Here is a 15000-nt window from a genome sequence, read left to right as displayed (position 1 = left end):
GAAAGAAGCAAAATAAAGAGAAAGAGAGAAAGCGAAGCAAACAGAAAGAGAAACAAACAGAGAGAAAGAGAGAGAGAGAGCTAAAGGAAATTAGTGGACATGAATAGTTGTGTGTGTGTGTGTGTGATCTGTTGTGTGTATGATGTGTGTGTGTGTGTGTGTGTGTGTGAGAGAGAGACACAGCAAGAGAGAATCAAACACAAACGTGGCTAATGTAAACACATCTCTAGGTGTAATGAGCAGAGACACAGACACTCAGAGAGAAGCTCAGACCCGTTCCTCCAGTCTACTGATGCAGGGCCCCTCAGCACCACGGACAGCTCCCAGCACAGCCATACATACAGCATAGAGCATGCAGCATATAGCATGCAGCATACAGCATATAGCATATAGCATATAGCGCAGAGCAGAGGCGTGTTGTTTGAACAGAGGCAGAGATTTGTGGCGAACATGTGGTGGTGTTGGTGGTGGGGATTGTTCAGGTTCAGGTTCAAGTTTAAGTTTAAGTTTAAGCCAGTTGAAACAAACTCATGTTGTGACGATGGGATATCTCCATATCTCCCCACCTCTGTGGCCCTGAGGGTGGGCTGTGTTGGCCAGTGCTGGAGCCGGAGAACGCGCCTCATAGTCGGGGAGCAAACTCACCAACAGCCTCTTGCACTTTGGAGAGAACAGTCCGCTACAGAAATAAGGGGCGCGTGTGTGTGTGTGTGTGTGTGTGTGTGTGTGTGTGTGTGTGTGTGTGTGTGTGTGTGTGTGTGTGTGTGTGTGTGTGTGTGTGTGTGTGTGTGTGTGTGTGTGTGTGTGTGTGTGTGTGTGTGTGTGTGTGTGTGTACACGTCATGGTCCATTAGAGTCCAGGGGAAGCCCAGCTCATCTAGAGTCAAGTCCCCCTGCTGACGCCTACTGTAGGCCAGCTGCTGAGCTGCCCCTCCCCCATTTGAGAAGAGTTTACATCAACGCTGCATAAAAATCACCTTCTAGCTCTCTCTGCTATCAACTGCAGTGGTACGGAATACCAGTCCACACATATTTCACAACCACATTGAGACTTCATTGAGTATTCACGCTAGATACAATGTTACTTTAAGAAGATACAGTCATCAGTTTTCAAGTATCCAATGGGATTACAGACGGCCATTTCGTGATTGGCAGAGAACTCGTCCATTCCAACAGTTTGTCCAATCAGGAGAAGGCACTGACGTAGCACAAAGCAGCTTGACCAATGAAGACTGAGAACCTAAAGTCAGGTGTTTTGGCTGTGATAACAAGAGCATCCAGGAAAGCGAGATCTCGTCTGAATGTCGTCATCACCCCGATGCACATAAGGTCCATCACGTCCGATTCACCAGCGGCTTCCTCTGCACATGAGTGTCCAACTACGTCTCGTAGCCTCACGAAGAAATAAAACAGTTCTCTAAATTGAGAAATTGTCCGTCGTCCAAAATTCTCTAAATCGTCCTTCGTGTTCTCCAAGCAATACCATGGCAACAGGACTGTCCGGTTCTGAAGGCAGAGATCTGCAAAGCCAAGAGGGAGAGAACAGCATTGGTTAGAGAGGAGAGCATTGGTTAGAGAGGAGAGCATTGGCGAGGATCAGTCTCGGAGGGTATCTGATGACCACACAACTGGTGGTGTTAGTGGACTGCGTGGGGATGGGTGGGGCTACCTTGTTTACAGCTGCTTGTTGATCTATGTGGAAGAGCTCTCTCTCCGTGTATCCAATGACCTGTGGAACAGAGGAAGGGAGAGAGAGAGAGAGAGTTGTGTACAGAAAGAGAGAAGTAAGGAGAGAATGTAGAGAGAAAGATATAGAAATGGAGAAAGAGAGAGGTAGAGATGTATTAGTTTATATGAGTACTCTACCAGTTTAAGAGGGAGATTGTTAGCGTACAGTATATGAGTGCCCTATCAGATTAAAGGAATGCTTCACTGTAAACACTATTTATGCATGCATCATGTTCAGCCAGATCTGTGCAACGCTGCAACCAGAAGACAAACTAAGGAAACGCACTACTACAAAAACAGTCATTATAACCTCTCTGTCCACTTGCAAAATTTACAATATTTTGATTTGTCTACAGGGACCCTTTCCACACCACTACTGAAGTGTGAGGCTATGTTGAGTCAGTGGTTTGTTGATGGTGTGTTTTATGTGGTCCTTGGATAAAATATAAACACAAACACTAACAAACGTGACCAAATTCCTAACTGCACCTGTAAGAGAGATTTGTTAGTGCTTTTTCAGGTTGTTAGTTTGCATGAGGGTGCCTAATCCATTCGGTTAAGAGGGAGATTGGAGTTTACTCGAGGTCTCTGTGTGTTGACGTTATAGTGATTCTGACAGAGAGAGGGAGATTGGAGTTTACATGAGGTCTCTCTGCTCTGCTGAGAGGGAAAGAGAGATTGCTGGTTTACATGAGGTCTGTATCTTTGCTGATTGGGAGAGGAGGATTGCTAGTTTACGTGAGGTCTGTATCTGTTCAAGTTGCTATGGTGGTTCTGACTAGGAGAAGAGGATTGCTAGTTTACGTAAGGCCTGTCTCTGCTGAGGTTGCTATGGTGGTTCTGACTCTGTTGAGGTTGATATGGTGGTTCTGACTCTGTTGAGGTTAATGTGGTGGTTCTGACTGTTGAGGTTGCTATGGTGGTTCTGACTAGGAGAGAGAGATTACTTGTTTACGTGAGGCCTGTCTCTGTTGAGGTTGCTATGGTGGTTCTGACTCTGTTGAGGTTGCTATGGTGGTTCTGTCTCTGTTGAGGTTGCTATGGTGGTTCTGACCAGGAGAGAGCCTCACCCTTGGTGCTGGCGCAGGAAGTCTGCAAACTGGCGGTCCTTAGCGTAGAGCTCAATGATCCGGATCCGGTCCTGGATCTCCTGCACCGGCACAGCACACACAATCAGAGGGAGAGCATTTACACACACACACACACACACACACACACACACATACACACGCACACACATACTGTACACACACAAAACACAAACGCATAAGACACACATTCACATGCACACACAAACACATAAGACACACATTCACATACACACACAGAGAACACACACACACAACACAAACACATAAGACACACACACATACTGTACACACACAAAACACAAACACATAAGACACACACACATACTGTACACACATACTGTACACACACAAAACACAAACGCATAAGACACACATTCACATGCACACACAAACACATAAGACACACATTCACATACACACACAGAGAACACACACACACAACACAAACACATAAGACACACACACATACTGTACACACACAAAACACAAACGCATAAGACACACATTCACATGCACACACAAACACATAAGACACACATTCAGATACACACACAGAGAACACACACACACAACACAAAAACATAAGACACACATTCACATACACACACAGAGAACACACACACACACACAGACCCACCTCGCGTGTGAGCTCGCTGTTCTCGTAGATGTGGCGTATCTCCTCGCTGCTGAACTCGGTGGAGGCCTCCTGGCTGGCGCTGCTGTGGATGGGGGGGTCGGGGTAGCGGCGGTAGTAGTGGCTGTAGCCCGTCGTCGCCTCGCTCTCGTACATCGGGTTGTACTTAGTGGCCCGCTCCAGCGACGGCAGGCTGTCCCCACGCCTGGACAGGAGTGGACAGAGGATGGAGGATCAATACACGCATACACACACACACATACACACACACATGCATATGCATGCATACACACACACACATGCATACACACACACACACACACACACACACACACGCATACACACACACACATGCATACGCACGCGCGCACACACACACACACACATGCATAAACACACACACACACAGACATGCACACACACATGAACACCCACACATGAACACCATACACATATTTATCTCAAACACACAGAAGGGAATTACATTACAGTAGTAAATGCACACATACGAAAAACACACTGCAGCGTACACCAACACGCACACACATGCAAACTCACACACACACAAACACACATACACACAGAGAACACAAACACACACATTAACAAAACACACACACAATCAGAGGGACAGCATTTATACACACACACACACACACACACACAGACGGACACAGACACAGACACACACACACACACACAGGTGCCCCACGTGAACATGCTCTCAGCATGTGATGGCTCAGGGCTATCATGAGGTCACAGGAGGTCAGGGGAGGTCATGTCTCTGCAGGGGCCCTGGCTCTGGACTGGTCCCAGTTATTTCCAGCTACGCACCTCAAGGGACCAGCTCTAAGCTCACACTGGTGTGTGTGTGTGTGTGTGTGTGTGTGTGTGTGTGTGTGTGTGTGTGTGTGTGTGTGTGTGTGTGTGTGTGTGTGTGTGTGTGTGTGTGTGTGTGTGTGTGTGTGGGCGGGTGTGTGTGTGTGTGTGTGTGTGTGGGCGGGTGTGTGTGTGTGTTTGTGTGTGTGTGGGCGGGTGAATGGGTGAGTGTGGGGAGGGGTATGGGTTTGTGTTTCTAATTATTGCCACCACATACGTAGGTAGTAGCCGATTTGATGTTCAGCTCCAGTGAACAAATACCCCACGCAGACAGACAGACCAGACCGACACACACACACACACACACATGTACGTACACACATGTATGTACACACATATCCACACACCCACACACACTCCTAGAGCAACTCAAGGGTTATCCCAACAGCAGAGCAATGTTGGACAGTTACATAAGAGTTTACAGGGACGTAAGTCACATAGCCTCTAGGTGTGGTCTGCACTGCTACTCCGTGTGTGTGTGTGTGTGTGTGTGTGTGTGTGTGGTGTCTGGGAGCATGCTCTTGTGTTCATTCGAGCCTGTCTAAGCTTTGGCAATGTTGAGTTTGATGCCAAAAGCCAGATCGGTCGTTCCACTCCCACACAACCCTACGCCTGTGTCTGCCACCTGCCTCAGCTCCCAGACACAGGAGCTTGCCCACTACTATACACCATCTAGACGGGGCTGTTTCACTGCATGCAATCGACTCCACTCAACTCTACTCCACTCCATTTTGGTACATTGGTGTTTGTTTTCCACTGCAACAAAGTACCCCCATAAGCTAGCCGATTGCCATAGCAACGCTGAAGAACACAACTGTAACGTCATTAACGTCATCTTTTGGCGTTCCAGGTATCAGTTTTCCTAATGGAAAATAAATCACAAAAGTGAGTCGAGTGGAGTCGAGTTGAGCTGATACTATGCAGCTGTCTGGCTATCACCATTCTAAGCTCAGTCTTTTAAGAGTGAACATTAGTATGGGGAGTCTGCGCTTTATTTCTACTGCACAAGAGGCGGGACCAATGGGCACAGTTCAAATGACTCCGTACGCATTTGGAATGTCCTTCAACCAATCAGACCAACGATCCGGTGTGTCTTTTTGGATAAGCTAGTTTGTGATTGGACCCAAAGGTTGTGGACAGGAAGCAGGGGAGGTAGATGTGCAGGTTTCCAGCCTGAACTGCCGGGCGAAATCCAAATTTGCCGGCAGGTCAGGCAGGGTTCACCCAGCCTAACTATGCCGTGGAAACGCCCCAACAGAGTTACTAGCCCGGCCCAGCCTAACCTACCTGCACTGCATCCTAATATGGTAGCTCAATGACGATCCCCTGTGAGACAAACCAGTCAAATCAGATCGATACACATCATTGCTCTGTTCCGTACGTTCTGAGGACTTTCTGGTTTTATGGGGACCTTTTTGGCGGCCCTTACTTGACTATCTTTGAAAAACAAACAAAAAAAAAAATTATCTGGAATTCTACGTTTCTAAAGATTTGATAGAATACTTTCGTGCAAAGCACCGGTAGCTAACTTGTTAGGAGGAGGAGTCTTTGTGTGGAGGAGGAGTGTCTTTGTGTGGAGGAGGAGTCTTTGTGTGGAGGAGGAGTCTTTGTGTGGAGGAGGAGTCTGTTGAAGAATACTAATTGACCTCTTAAGTTCACCAACAAAAAAGCTACCATCTTTGCTCCTTATATCTCCTTATCTCCTTATATGGCCAAAGATGGCAGCTTTGGTTCCTTTTTGTAGGCGAACTTCAGAGGTCTATTGGAGTCTTCAGGCAATTGCACACTAAAGTTCATTATTTCAGCACCATACAGATGTGACCAAAAGTAAAGATTATGAGTCGGTGGTGAAGCACAACGTGACATTGTACATACTTCTATTTGACCACCAATTTCGTACTAGAAATGCAGACAGTGTGCAATGGCCTTCAGTCTATTGGCCACAGATGATGGTGTCATCTCCATGTGTGTTCCATATGTTTAGGGAACACCATACAGTCATTGACAAAAGTGTTGTCACCCCATGCTAAAGTTTACTAAAAGAGGAATATAAAATCATCTTTTGGAAATTGATTTTAATGGCTTATGTAATAAAATGAGGAAAAATCCAACCTTTAAGGACACACCAATTTTCTATGTGAATGAATAATGTATCATAAATAAATAAATGTTCTTCCCAAAATACTGGGGTGAAAAGTCTTGTCACCCCTATGTAACCCTATGGGAATTTAACACATAGGGTTAACATAGGGGCAGGCAGTTTTTTTTATTTTTAAAGGCTACTTATTTCATGGATCCAGGATACTATGCATCCTGATAAAGTTCCCTTGGTCTTTAGAACTAAAATTGACCCACATCATCACACACCCTTCACCATACCTAGAGATAGGCATGGTGTTTTGTTCAGTTTTGTTCAGTTAGCCTATTAGCTTGTTTGGTTTGCATTGAGTTCAATGAGCATCAAACAGGCTAATAGGCTAACTGAACGAAACTGAACAAAACACCATGCCTATCTCTAGGTATGGTGAAGGGTGTGTGATGATGTGGGTCAATTTTAGTTCTAAAGACCAAGGGAACTTTATCAGGATGCATAGTATCCTGGATCCATGAAAGAAGTAGCCTTTAAAAATAAAAAACTGCCTGCCCCTATGTTAACCCTATGTGTTAAATTCCCATTAGGGTTACATAGGGGTGACAAGACTTTTGACCCCAGTATTTTGGGAAGAACATTTATTTATTTATGATACATTATTCATTCACATAGAAAATTGGTGTGTCCTTAAAGGTTGGATTTTTCCTCATTTTATTACATAAGCCATTAAAATCAATTTCCAAAAGATGATTTTATATTCCTCTTTTTAGTAAACTTTAGCATGGGGTGACAACACTTTTGTCAATGACTGTATATCTACTACCCAACACAGACAAAAGCTGCAAAATGTATGTTCATTTCTATATCAGATGTGGAAGGGAAGGCATTATGCCATTTCAGCAGGAAATACATTTGCAAGCTCTATACAACAGTAGATCAGGTACATAGGCTATATGGATGTAAGGCTGTTCAGGTACCTCATTTGTTTCCCATGGAGCGTTAGCTGTGTTGTAACTGCATCTTCTGTTCTATTTTGTTCCCTACATGTGTACTCCAACACTGAGGATATCAATTTTAACAAACGCATAAATCCTTTTACATCTCAACGTGCTGATTCACTAGGTGCAACAATCAAGTGGGTCTGGGTTGACAATCATGACATAAACATTAGCACACCGGAAACAAATGAGGTACCTGAACAGCCTTCCATGCATATAGCCTTTTACATGACAAAGCCTTCCATGCATATATCCTTTTACATGACAAAGGCGATTCCTCTATGATTTTTCCCAGACCTTTTCTTTTCCATATTGGTTGTGTCTGTGTGTCTGTGTGTGTGTATATACAGTATGCGTGTGTGTGTGTGTGTGTGTGCCTACCGTAAGGGGTCCTCGGCCTCCTCTTTGTCGTACTGGTCCCTGAGGGCTCTGGCCAGGAAGAAGATGACTCCCGAGGCCACCAGCAGAAACCCAGCAACCGACGCTATGGCGATGCCAACCACCAACGGCTCCGACACATACTCCTCACAGTGCTCACCACGGTACCACCAGTTCTCACCCACACGACACCTAACACACACACACACACACACACACACACACACACACACACAGCGAGAGGGAGAGAGAGACAATAACACACATTAACACACGTAGACATTGCTAACAACATGAAGCATATGGAGCATTTAAAAACCTAAACGATTTACCGTAATTTCCCGACTACTAGCAACAGCTTATACATTGATTTTGCACTGCCCTGTGGCTTATACACAATGTGGCTTACATGCAGGAAATGACTGTAAGTCCAAACAGACTTCTACATTATTACATATCACATTATTATAACACATCATGCAGATATAATGAGTAAACACATTATGTAAACATGTTATTATTTCCCACTGGTCGTTCTCTCCCTCTCTCCCACACACACCTGCAGATGGCTCCTTGTCCAGGGATGATGTCGCACTTGCCGTCGTTCATGCAGAAGTCGGACTGCAGCTCACAGATGCTCTGGCAGGGCAGCCCGTCCACGCTGTAGTAGCCGGCGTTACACACACACTCGGCCTCGCCCGACCAGCGGTTCACCATACACTCTGCATACTCGTTACACGCCTGGTACTTACAGGGGTCCGCCTGATCACCTGCACACACACACACACACAGGGGGGAGGAGGGGTCAGCAGATGCGAGTGTGTGTGTGTGAGAGGGAGAGTGTGAGTGTGTGTGTGTGTGAGAGAGAGTGATTAGTGCACTCTAAGGAAACTGAAATGAATGAGTCATGACATTCTCACACACACATTCACACACACACACACACACACACACACACACACACACACACACACACACTCAGTTCCAGGAGGATGTGCGAAGAGCTGGTTAATCTTGCCTACCTAATCAGCCACCAGTCATGCAAACTCTCAAACACACCCACTGAGTTCATCAGCAGTTCACACACTACATCATGTGTAAAGCCCAATAGACTGCTGACAGCTGTGTGTGTGTGTGTGTGTGTGTGTGTGTGTGTGTGTGTGTGTGTGTGTGTGTGTGTGTGTGTGTGAGTGAGTGAGTGACCTGACTCCACGTCCAGTGAGTACTTGTCTATGGCCAGGTTCATGGTGTGGTAGGCGGTGTGTGTGTGTGTGTGTGTGTGTGTGTGTGTGTGTGTGACTAACCTGACTCCACGTCCAGTGAGTACTTGTCTATGGCCAGGTTCATGGTGTGGTAGGCGGTGTGTGTGTGTGTATGTGTGTGTGTGTATGTGTGTGTGTGTGTGTGTGTGTGTGTGTGTGTGTGTGTGTGACTGACCTGACTCCACGTCCAGTGAGTACTTGTCTATGGCCAGGTTCATGGTCTGATAGGCGGTGTTGCAGAAGTCCTCCAGGATGAGGTAGACGGAGCTGGTGACTCCTTGCGGTACAGGCTTGCCGAACTTCATGCGGCTGTTCACCACGATGCTGCCGTTACGGAAGTTCAGGATCTCCAGGTTCTCAAAGTTACTGAGGTTCGACTGCAGGTACGGCACCAGCTGAGGGACACACAGAACGCATACAGACAACATGCTCATGACTAGCGTCATACAGTATGGTGACAGACTAGCGTGTATGGTGAGACTAGCGTGTATGGTGAGACTAGCGTGTATGGTGAGACTAGCGTGTATGGTGACAGACTAGCGTGTATGGTGAGACTAGCGTGTATGGTGAGACTAGTGTGTATGGTGACAGACTAGCGTGTATGGTGACAGACTAGCGTGTATGGTGAGACTAGTGTGTATGGTGACAGACTAGCGTGTATGGTGACAGACTAGCGTGTATGGTGACAGACTAGCGTGTATGGTGACAGACTAGTGTGTATGGTGACAGACTAGTGTGTATGGTGACAGACTAGCGTGTATGGTGACAGACTAGCGTGTATGGTGAGACTAGCGTGTATGGTGACAGACTAGCATGTATGGTGACAGACTAGCATGTATGGTGAGACTAGCGTCAAACAGTATGGTGAGACTAGCGTGTATGGTGAGACTAGCGTGTATGGTGAGACTAGTGTGTATGGTGAGACTAGCGTGTATGGTGACAGACTAGCGTGTATGGTGAGAGACTAGCGTGTATGGTGAGAGACTAGCGTGTATGGTGACAGACTAGCGTGTATGGTGAGAGACTAGCGTGTATGGTGGTGATGATAGGTACATCTCAATGTACACATAAATAAGATTAGCATATATGGGGATATGTACAGCTCAATATACACATATTACACATAAATGAGATGAACATATGGGGATGCGTACAGCTCAATGTACACATATTATACATAAATGAGATTAGTATACATGACGATGCGTACAGCTCTATATGCACATAAATGAGATGAACATATATGGGGATGCGTACAGCTCATTGTAGGTTACATGCTGCCACTCAGACATGCCACCACTACGACATGCTTCCATTTAGACATGCCTCTATTTCGACATGCTGCTATTTAGACATGCTGCCAATCCGACACATTTTAGTACCCCCATTCCGACAGTTTACAAATCCTATTTTTTTCCAAGTCAATTTAACGGACCCTATGAGCCCGACGGATGCAAAGTGCGTCAAAAAACACACCCATTCTTCTCTGTTACATTGCTCCGTGATTATTAGTCACAGCGAGATGAGACCTATATTGCATGAAAGAGCAGAACCGGGGCTTTCCAACGAGACTAGACACGTGTCTGTACGATCAAGTATAAAGTATAAAATAAAATCATGAATTTAAATCAAAGTATAGGCCTATCATATTTACAGTCTATATTGCTCTGCGTTCACGCACACAGCCACTGCTCTCGCTTGGATTACTCCGGGACCAGGCATCGCACAGACATGACAAGCATATCAAATGAAAGAGGAGAAACAGAGCTTTCCGTTGATACCAAACACATCGATCCTTTTGTGTTATAAAAACAGACGAAGTGACAAACAAATAAGAATGTCATATAGCTTCGGCTCGCTACTTTCGTTTGATTTACTCGTGAAACGCCTGGTCAAAAATATATGACTTGCATGTCAGATAAAAGAGGAGAGCTAGAGCTATCCACAGATACCAAATACAACCTTCTAGGCCATAAAAAGGACGAAGTGACAGCAAAATAATAACTGTAACATTAATAGCCTATTAATTACCTCATGTCGGAATGGCACGTTGTTTGAAAAAAAAGTGAAATACCGCCACTGCGACCATGGAAAAAAAAAATGTCGGAGTGGTGGGACTTTTTCCCATAAGGAGACATGCCTCCACTACGACAATTGGACGTCAATGTCGGAGTGCTGGTATGTCGGAATGAACGGCGGATACCCTCATGGTACACATATTATATGCAAATGAGATGAGTATACATGGGGATGCGTACAGCTCTATATGCACACTAATGAGATAAGTAGGCCTATCCATGGCGATGCTTACAGCTCTATATGCACACTAATGAGATGAGTATACATGGCGATGCGTACAGCTCTATATGCACACTAATGAGATGAGTATACATGGGGATGCGTACCAGCTCGAGGAAGCGCTGCTCCAGCTCCTTGTACTCGGGCGAGCTCTTGTTGAAGAGGTCATCAGAGAACACCATGTTGGTCACCCTCAGGCTGAAGAACACCATCAGCGCCCGTCCGGGGTTGTTCGGCATGGCGACGCTGCGGTCATCCAAGTAGCCGCTGCTGTCCTCGTCGTCTTCGCCGTGGACATAGACGTCGTAGTCCACCTCGGACACGGTCAGGACGATGGGCGGCTCAGTGGACGCTGGTGCTTCGTCCGCTTCCTCTTCCTCCACTTCCTCTTCCTCCACAGGCGTAACCACGGCGATGACGGTGAAGGGGGATTCCTTCTCCGGGGAGATGGGCGTGGGCTGGACAGAGTCAGCGGGGGTGTCGACCAATAGGATCTCGTCCTCTGTGAGGTCCGCCTCCGACACGCCGGCCTCCTCTTGCTCCACCTCTTCCTCCACGACCACAGCGGCCTCGGTCTCCATGGGAACCACAAGCTCCTCCTCTTCCTGCTGCGCCTCGGCGGGGTCCGTTTCCTGTTCCGCCTCCCCCTCCTCCTCCTCCAACGTTACTGTGGTGATGGTGCTTATGTCGTGTTCCTCTTCCACTGTGACATCATCAGCAGGCGCCTCAGCCTCCGCTGTCTCCTCGGGGGGCGGGACTTCAGGCAGATTCGCCACCACAGCCGGCCAATCCTCTCCTCCTCCGGCGCCCGATCCAGAGATCTCACTGGCCAGGTCATCAGCAGCAGCTGCAGCCTCGTTGTCCAGCGCGGGGCTGTCTGTGGGCGGAGCCTGAGTGTCCACCACGTTAGTGACCAACAGCTCCTCCCCCTCGTCCACTGCTGGGACACACACACAGAACAGGGAGTGAGTGTGTGTGTGCGTGTGTGTGTGTGTGTGTGTGTGTGTGTGTGACCAACAGCTCCTCCCCCTCGTCCACTGCTGGGACACACACACAGAACAGGGAGTGAGTGTGGGACAGTGACCTCACAAATCTGGATGGCAGTCATTGTGTGTGTGTGTGTGTGTGTGTGTGCGTGTATGGTGGTGTGTGTGTGCGTGTATGTGACTCACCTGGTGCTTCCTCCTCCTCAGCTGTGTGTTCAATGACAGGTGGCGCTGCAGTGCTCTCCTCTAGAATGATGACATCATTCTCCCCGATGACCTCAGCCTCCTGCCCGCCCCAAGGGTCAGAGGTCAAGGTGGGGTCGTGGAGGTCGTCCTTCGCCACCTCCTCAAACACTTCCTGACCCGGGTCAATGGGAAGCTCTGCAGCTAGGACGTCCTCCTGGAAACAGAACCACACACACACACACACACACACACACACACACACACACAATCAGGACACACTTGCACCTGTGTACATGGTACAGTAATGCACATTTTAAGGCCAAACCACACACCAAACCACACACCAAATCATACATCAGATCACACATCAAACCACACACCAGATCACAACTAAATCACACACCAACCCAAAGCAAAGCAACTCAAAACACACAACTACATCTAAATTCAGCCCAAATCACTGTTTCATAGACACAACACACGTCTGTGCAGCCATAGCAACAGCCCAAAGTGTGGCAGCCATCACCTAAATGAGCTGAACTCTGACACCAGAGTACAGGAAGTACATTAGCATAGATGAGCTAGCGCTGCCTGCACCTCAACTCAACACAATCACAGTCTAGCATCCAACCTGCACCCCAATAATCAATCACAGTCCAACACCTACAACCTGCACCCCAATAATCAATCACAGACTAGCATACAACCTGCACCCCAATAATCAATCACAGTCTAATACCTACAACCCAAACCAACAGACAAATCATGCAAACCAGATGTGCATGCATAGACAGACCCACACACAAACACACAAAAAACGCAAACCAACAGCAAAACCATGCAACCCACACGCAAATCCAACCATCCTGTGTCAAACTAATCAACACAGGTACTTTTACCACCTCCATTTGCTCAAACTGACCACTAGCCACAGCTGACTGAGGCACATTTCTATAATTGGCTGGGGCACGTACACCGCACGCCGGTGACCCTGGTTCGATTCCCGCCCCGTGGTCCTTTCCAGATCCCACCCCAACTCTCTCTCCCACTCACTTCCTGTGATGCTCCACTGTCCTATTAAAGGCATAAAAGCCCCCAAAAGTACACTTAAAAAAGAGAAGGCGCTCGAGTGCAGACTCCAAAAGGACACTTAAAAAAAAGAGGAGCTAGAGTGCAGACTCCAAAAGTACACTTAAAAAAGATAAGGAGCTCGAGTGCAGACTCCAAAAGTACACTTAAAGAAAGAGAAGGAGCTAGAGTGCAGACTCCAAAAGTACACTTAAAGAAAGAGAAGGAGCTCGAGTAGAGTGCAGACTCCAAAAGTACACTTAAAAAAGAGAAGGAGCTACAGTAGAGTGCAGACTCCAAAAGTACACTTAAAGAAAGAGAAGGAGCTCGAGTAGAGTGCAGACTCCAAAAGTACACTTAAAAAAAGAGGAGGAGCTAGAGTAGAGTGCAGACTCCTAAAGGACACTTAAAAAAGAGGAGGAGCTACAGTAGAGTGCAGACTCCAAAAGAACACTTAAAGAAAGAGAAGGAGCTCGAGTGGAGTGCAGACTCCAAAAGTACACTTAAAAAAAGAGGAGGAGCTAGAGTGCAGACCCCAAAAGTACACTTAAAAAGAGGAGGAGCTACAGTAGAGTGCAGACTCCTAAAGTACACTTAAAAAAGAGGAGGAGCTAGAGTGCAGACTCACGATGTTGGCTTCCTCAGCTGCTTCAGCGCTGGGCTCAGTCTCCTCAGCAGCGTACGTCTCCACCACTGCACAGCACACAAGTACACTACTGTTAGTAGTGCACTACACAGCACACAAGTACACTACTGTTAATAGTGCACAGCACACAGCACACAGCACACATGAGCACACTACTGTTAATAGTGCACTACACAACACACAAGTACACTACTGTTAATAGTGCACTACACAGCACACAAGTACACTACTGTTAATAGTGCACTACACAACACACAAGTACACTACTGTTAATAGTGCACTACACAGCACACACAGCACACAAGTACACTACTGTTAATAGTGCACTACACAGCACACAAGTACACTACTGTTAATAGTGCACTACACAGCACACAAGTACACTACTGTTAATAGTGCACTACACAACACACAAGTACACTACTGTTAATAGTGCACTACACAGCACACACAGCACACAAGTACACTACTGTTAATAGTGCACTACACAGCACACAAGTACACTACTGTTAATAGTGCACTACACAGCACACAAGTACACTACTGTTAGTAGTGCACTACACAGCACACAAGTACACTACTGTTAATAGTGCACTACACAGCACACAGCACACATGAGCACACTACTGTTAATAGTGCACTACACAGCATACAAGTACACTACTGTTAATAGTGCACTACACAGCACACATGAGCACACTACTGTTAATAGTGCACTACACAGTACACAAGTACACTACTGTTAATAGTGCACT

At 46.7% G+C, this 15000-nt stretch overlaps 1 protein-coding gene across 1 annotated transcript in view; it reads right to left on the bottom strand.

The window, feature by feature from the left end:
- Nucleotides 1–953: 953 nt before the first annotated feature.
- The window catches only part of impg2a (interphotoreceptor matrix proteoglycan 2a), a 31162-nt gene continuing 17115 nt past the window's right edge, over nt 954–15000 (bottom strand). The window contains exons 12-21 of the mRNA XM_062535219.1: nt 14228–14292; nt 12532–12745; nt 11467–12296; nt 9237–9456; nt 8359–8569; nt 7803–7991; nt 3456–3657; nt 2798–2877; nt 1669–1728; nt 954–1519 (exon numbers count right to left, since the gene is read on the bottom strand). Of these exons, the coding sequence (XP_062391203.1) occupies nt 1692–1728; nt 2798–2877; nt 3456–3657; nt 7803–7991; nt 8359–8569; nt 9237–9456; nt 11467–12296; nt 12532–12745; nt 14228–14292 (2048 nt within the window). The 3' untranslated portion in view covers nt 954–1519; nt 1669–1691. The remainder of the gene's footprint in view (nt 1520–1668; nt 1729–2797; nt 2878–3455; nt 3658–7802; nt 7992–8358; nt 8570–9236; nt 9457–11466; nt 12297–12531; nt 12746–14227; nt 14293–15000) is intronic.

The sequence above is a fragment of the Sardina pilchardus genome, chromosome 4, assembly GCF_963854185.1.
Source record: "Sardina pilchardus chromosome 4, fSarPil1.1, whole genome shotgun sequence".
NCBI lineage: Eukaryota > Metazoa > Chordata > Actinopteri > Clupeiformes > Clupeidae > Sardina > Sardina pilchardus.
Note: the sequence above shows the minus strand (reverse complement) of the source record. Positions and strands in the feature narration are given on the sequence as shown.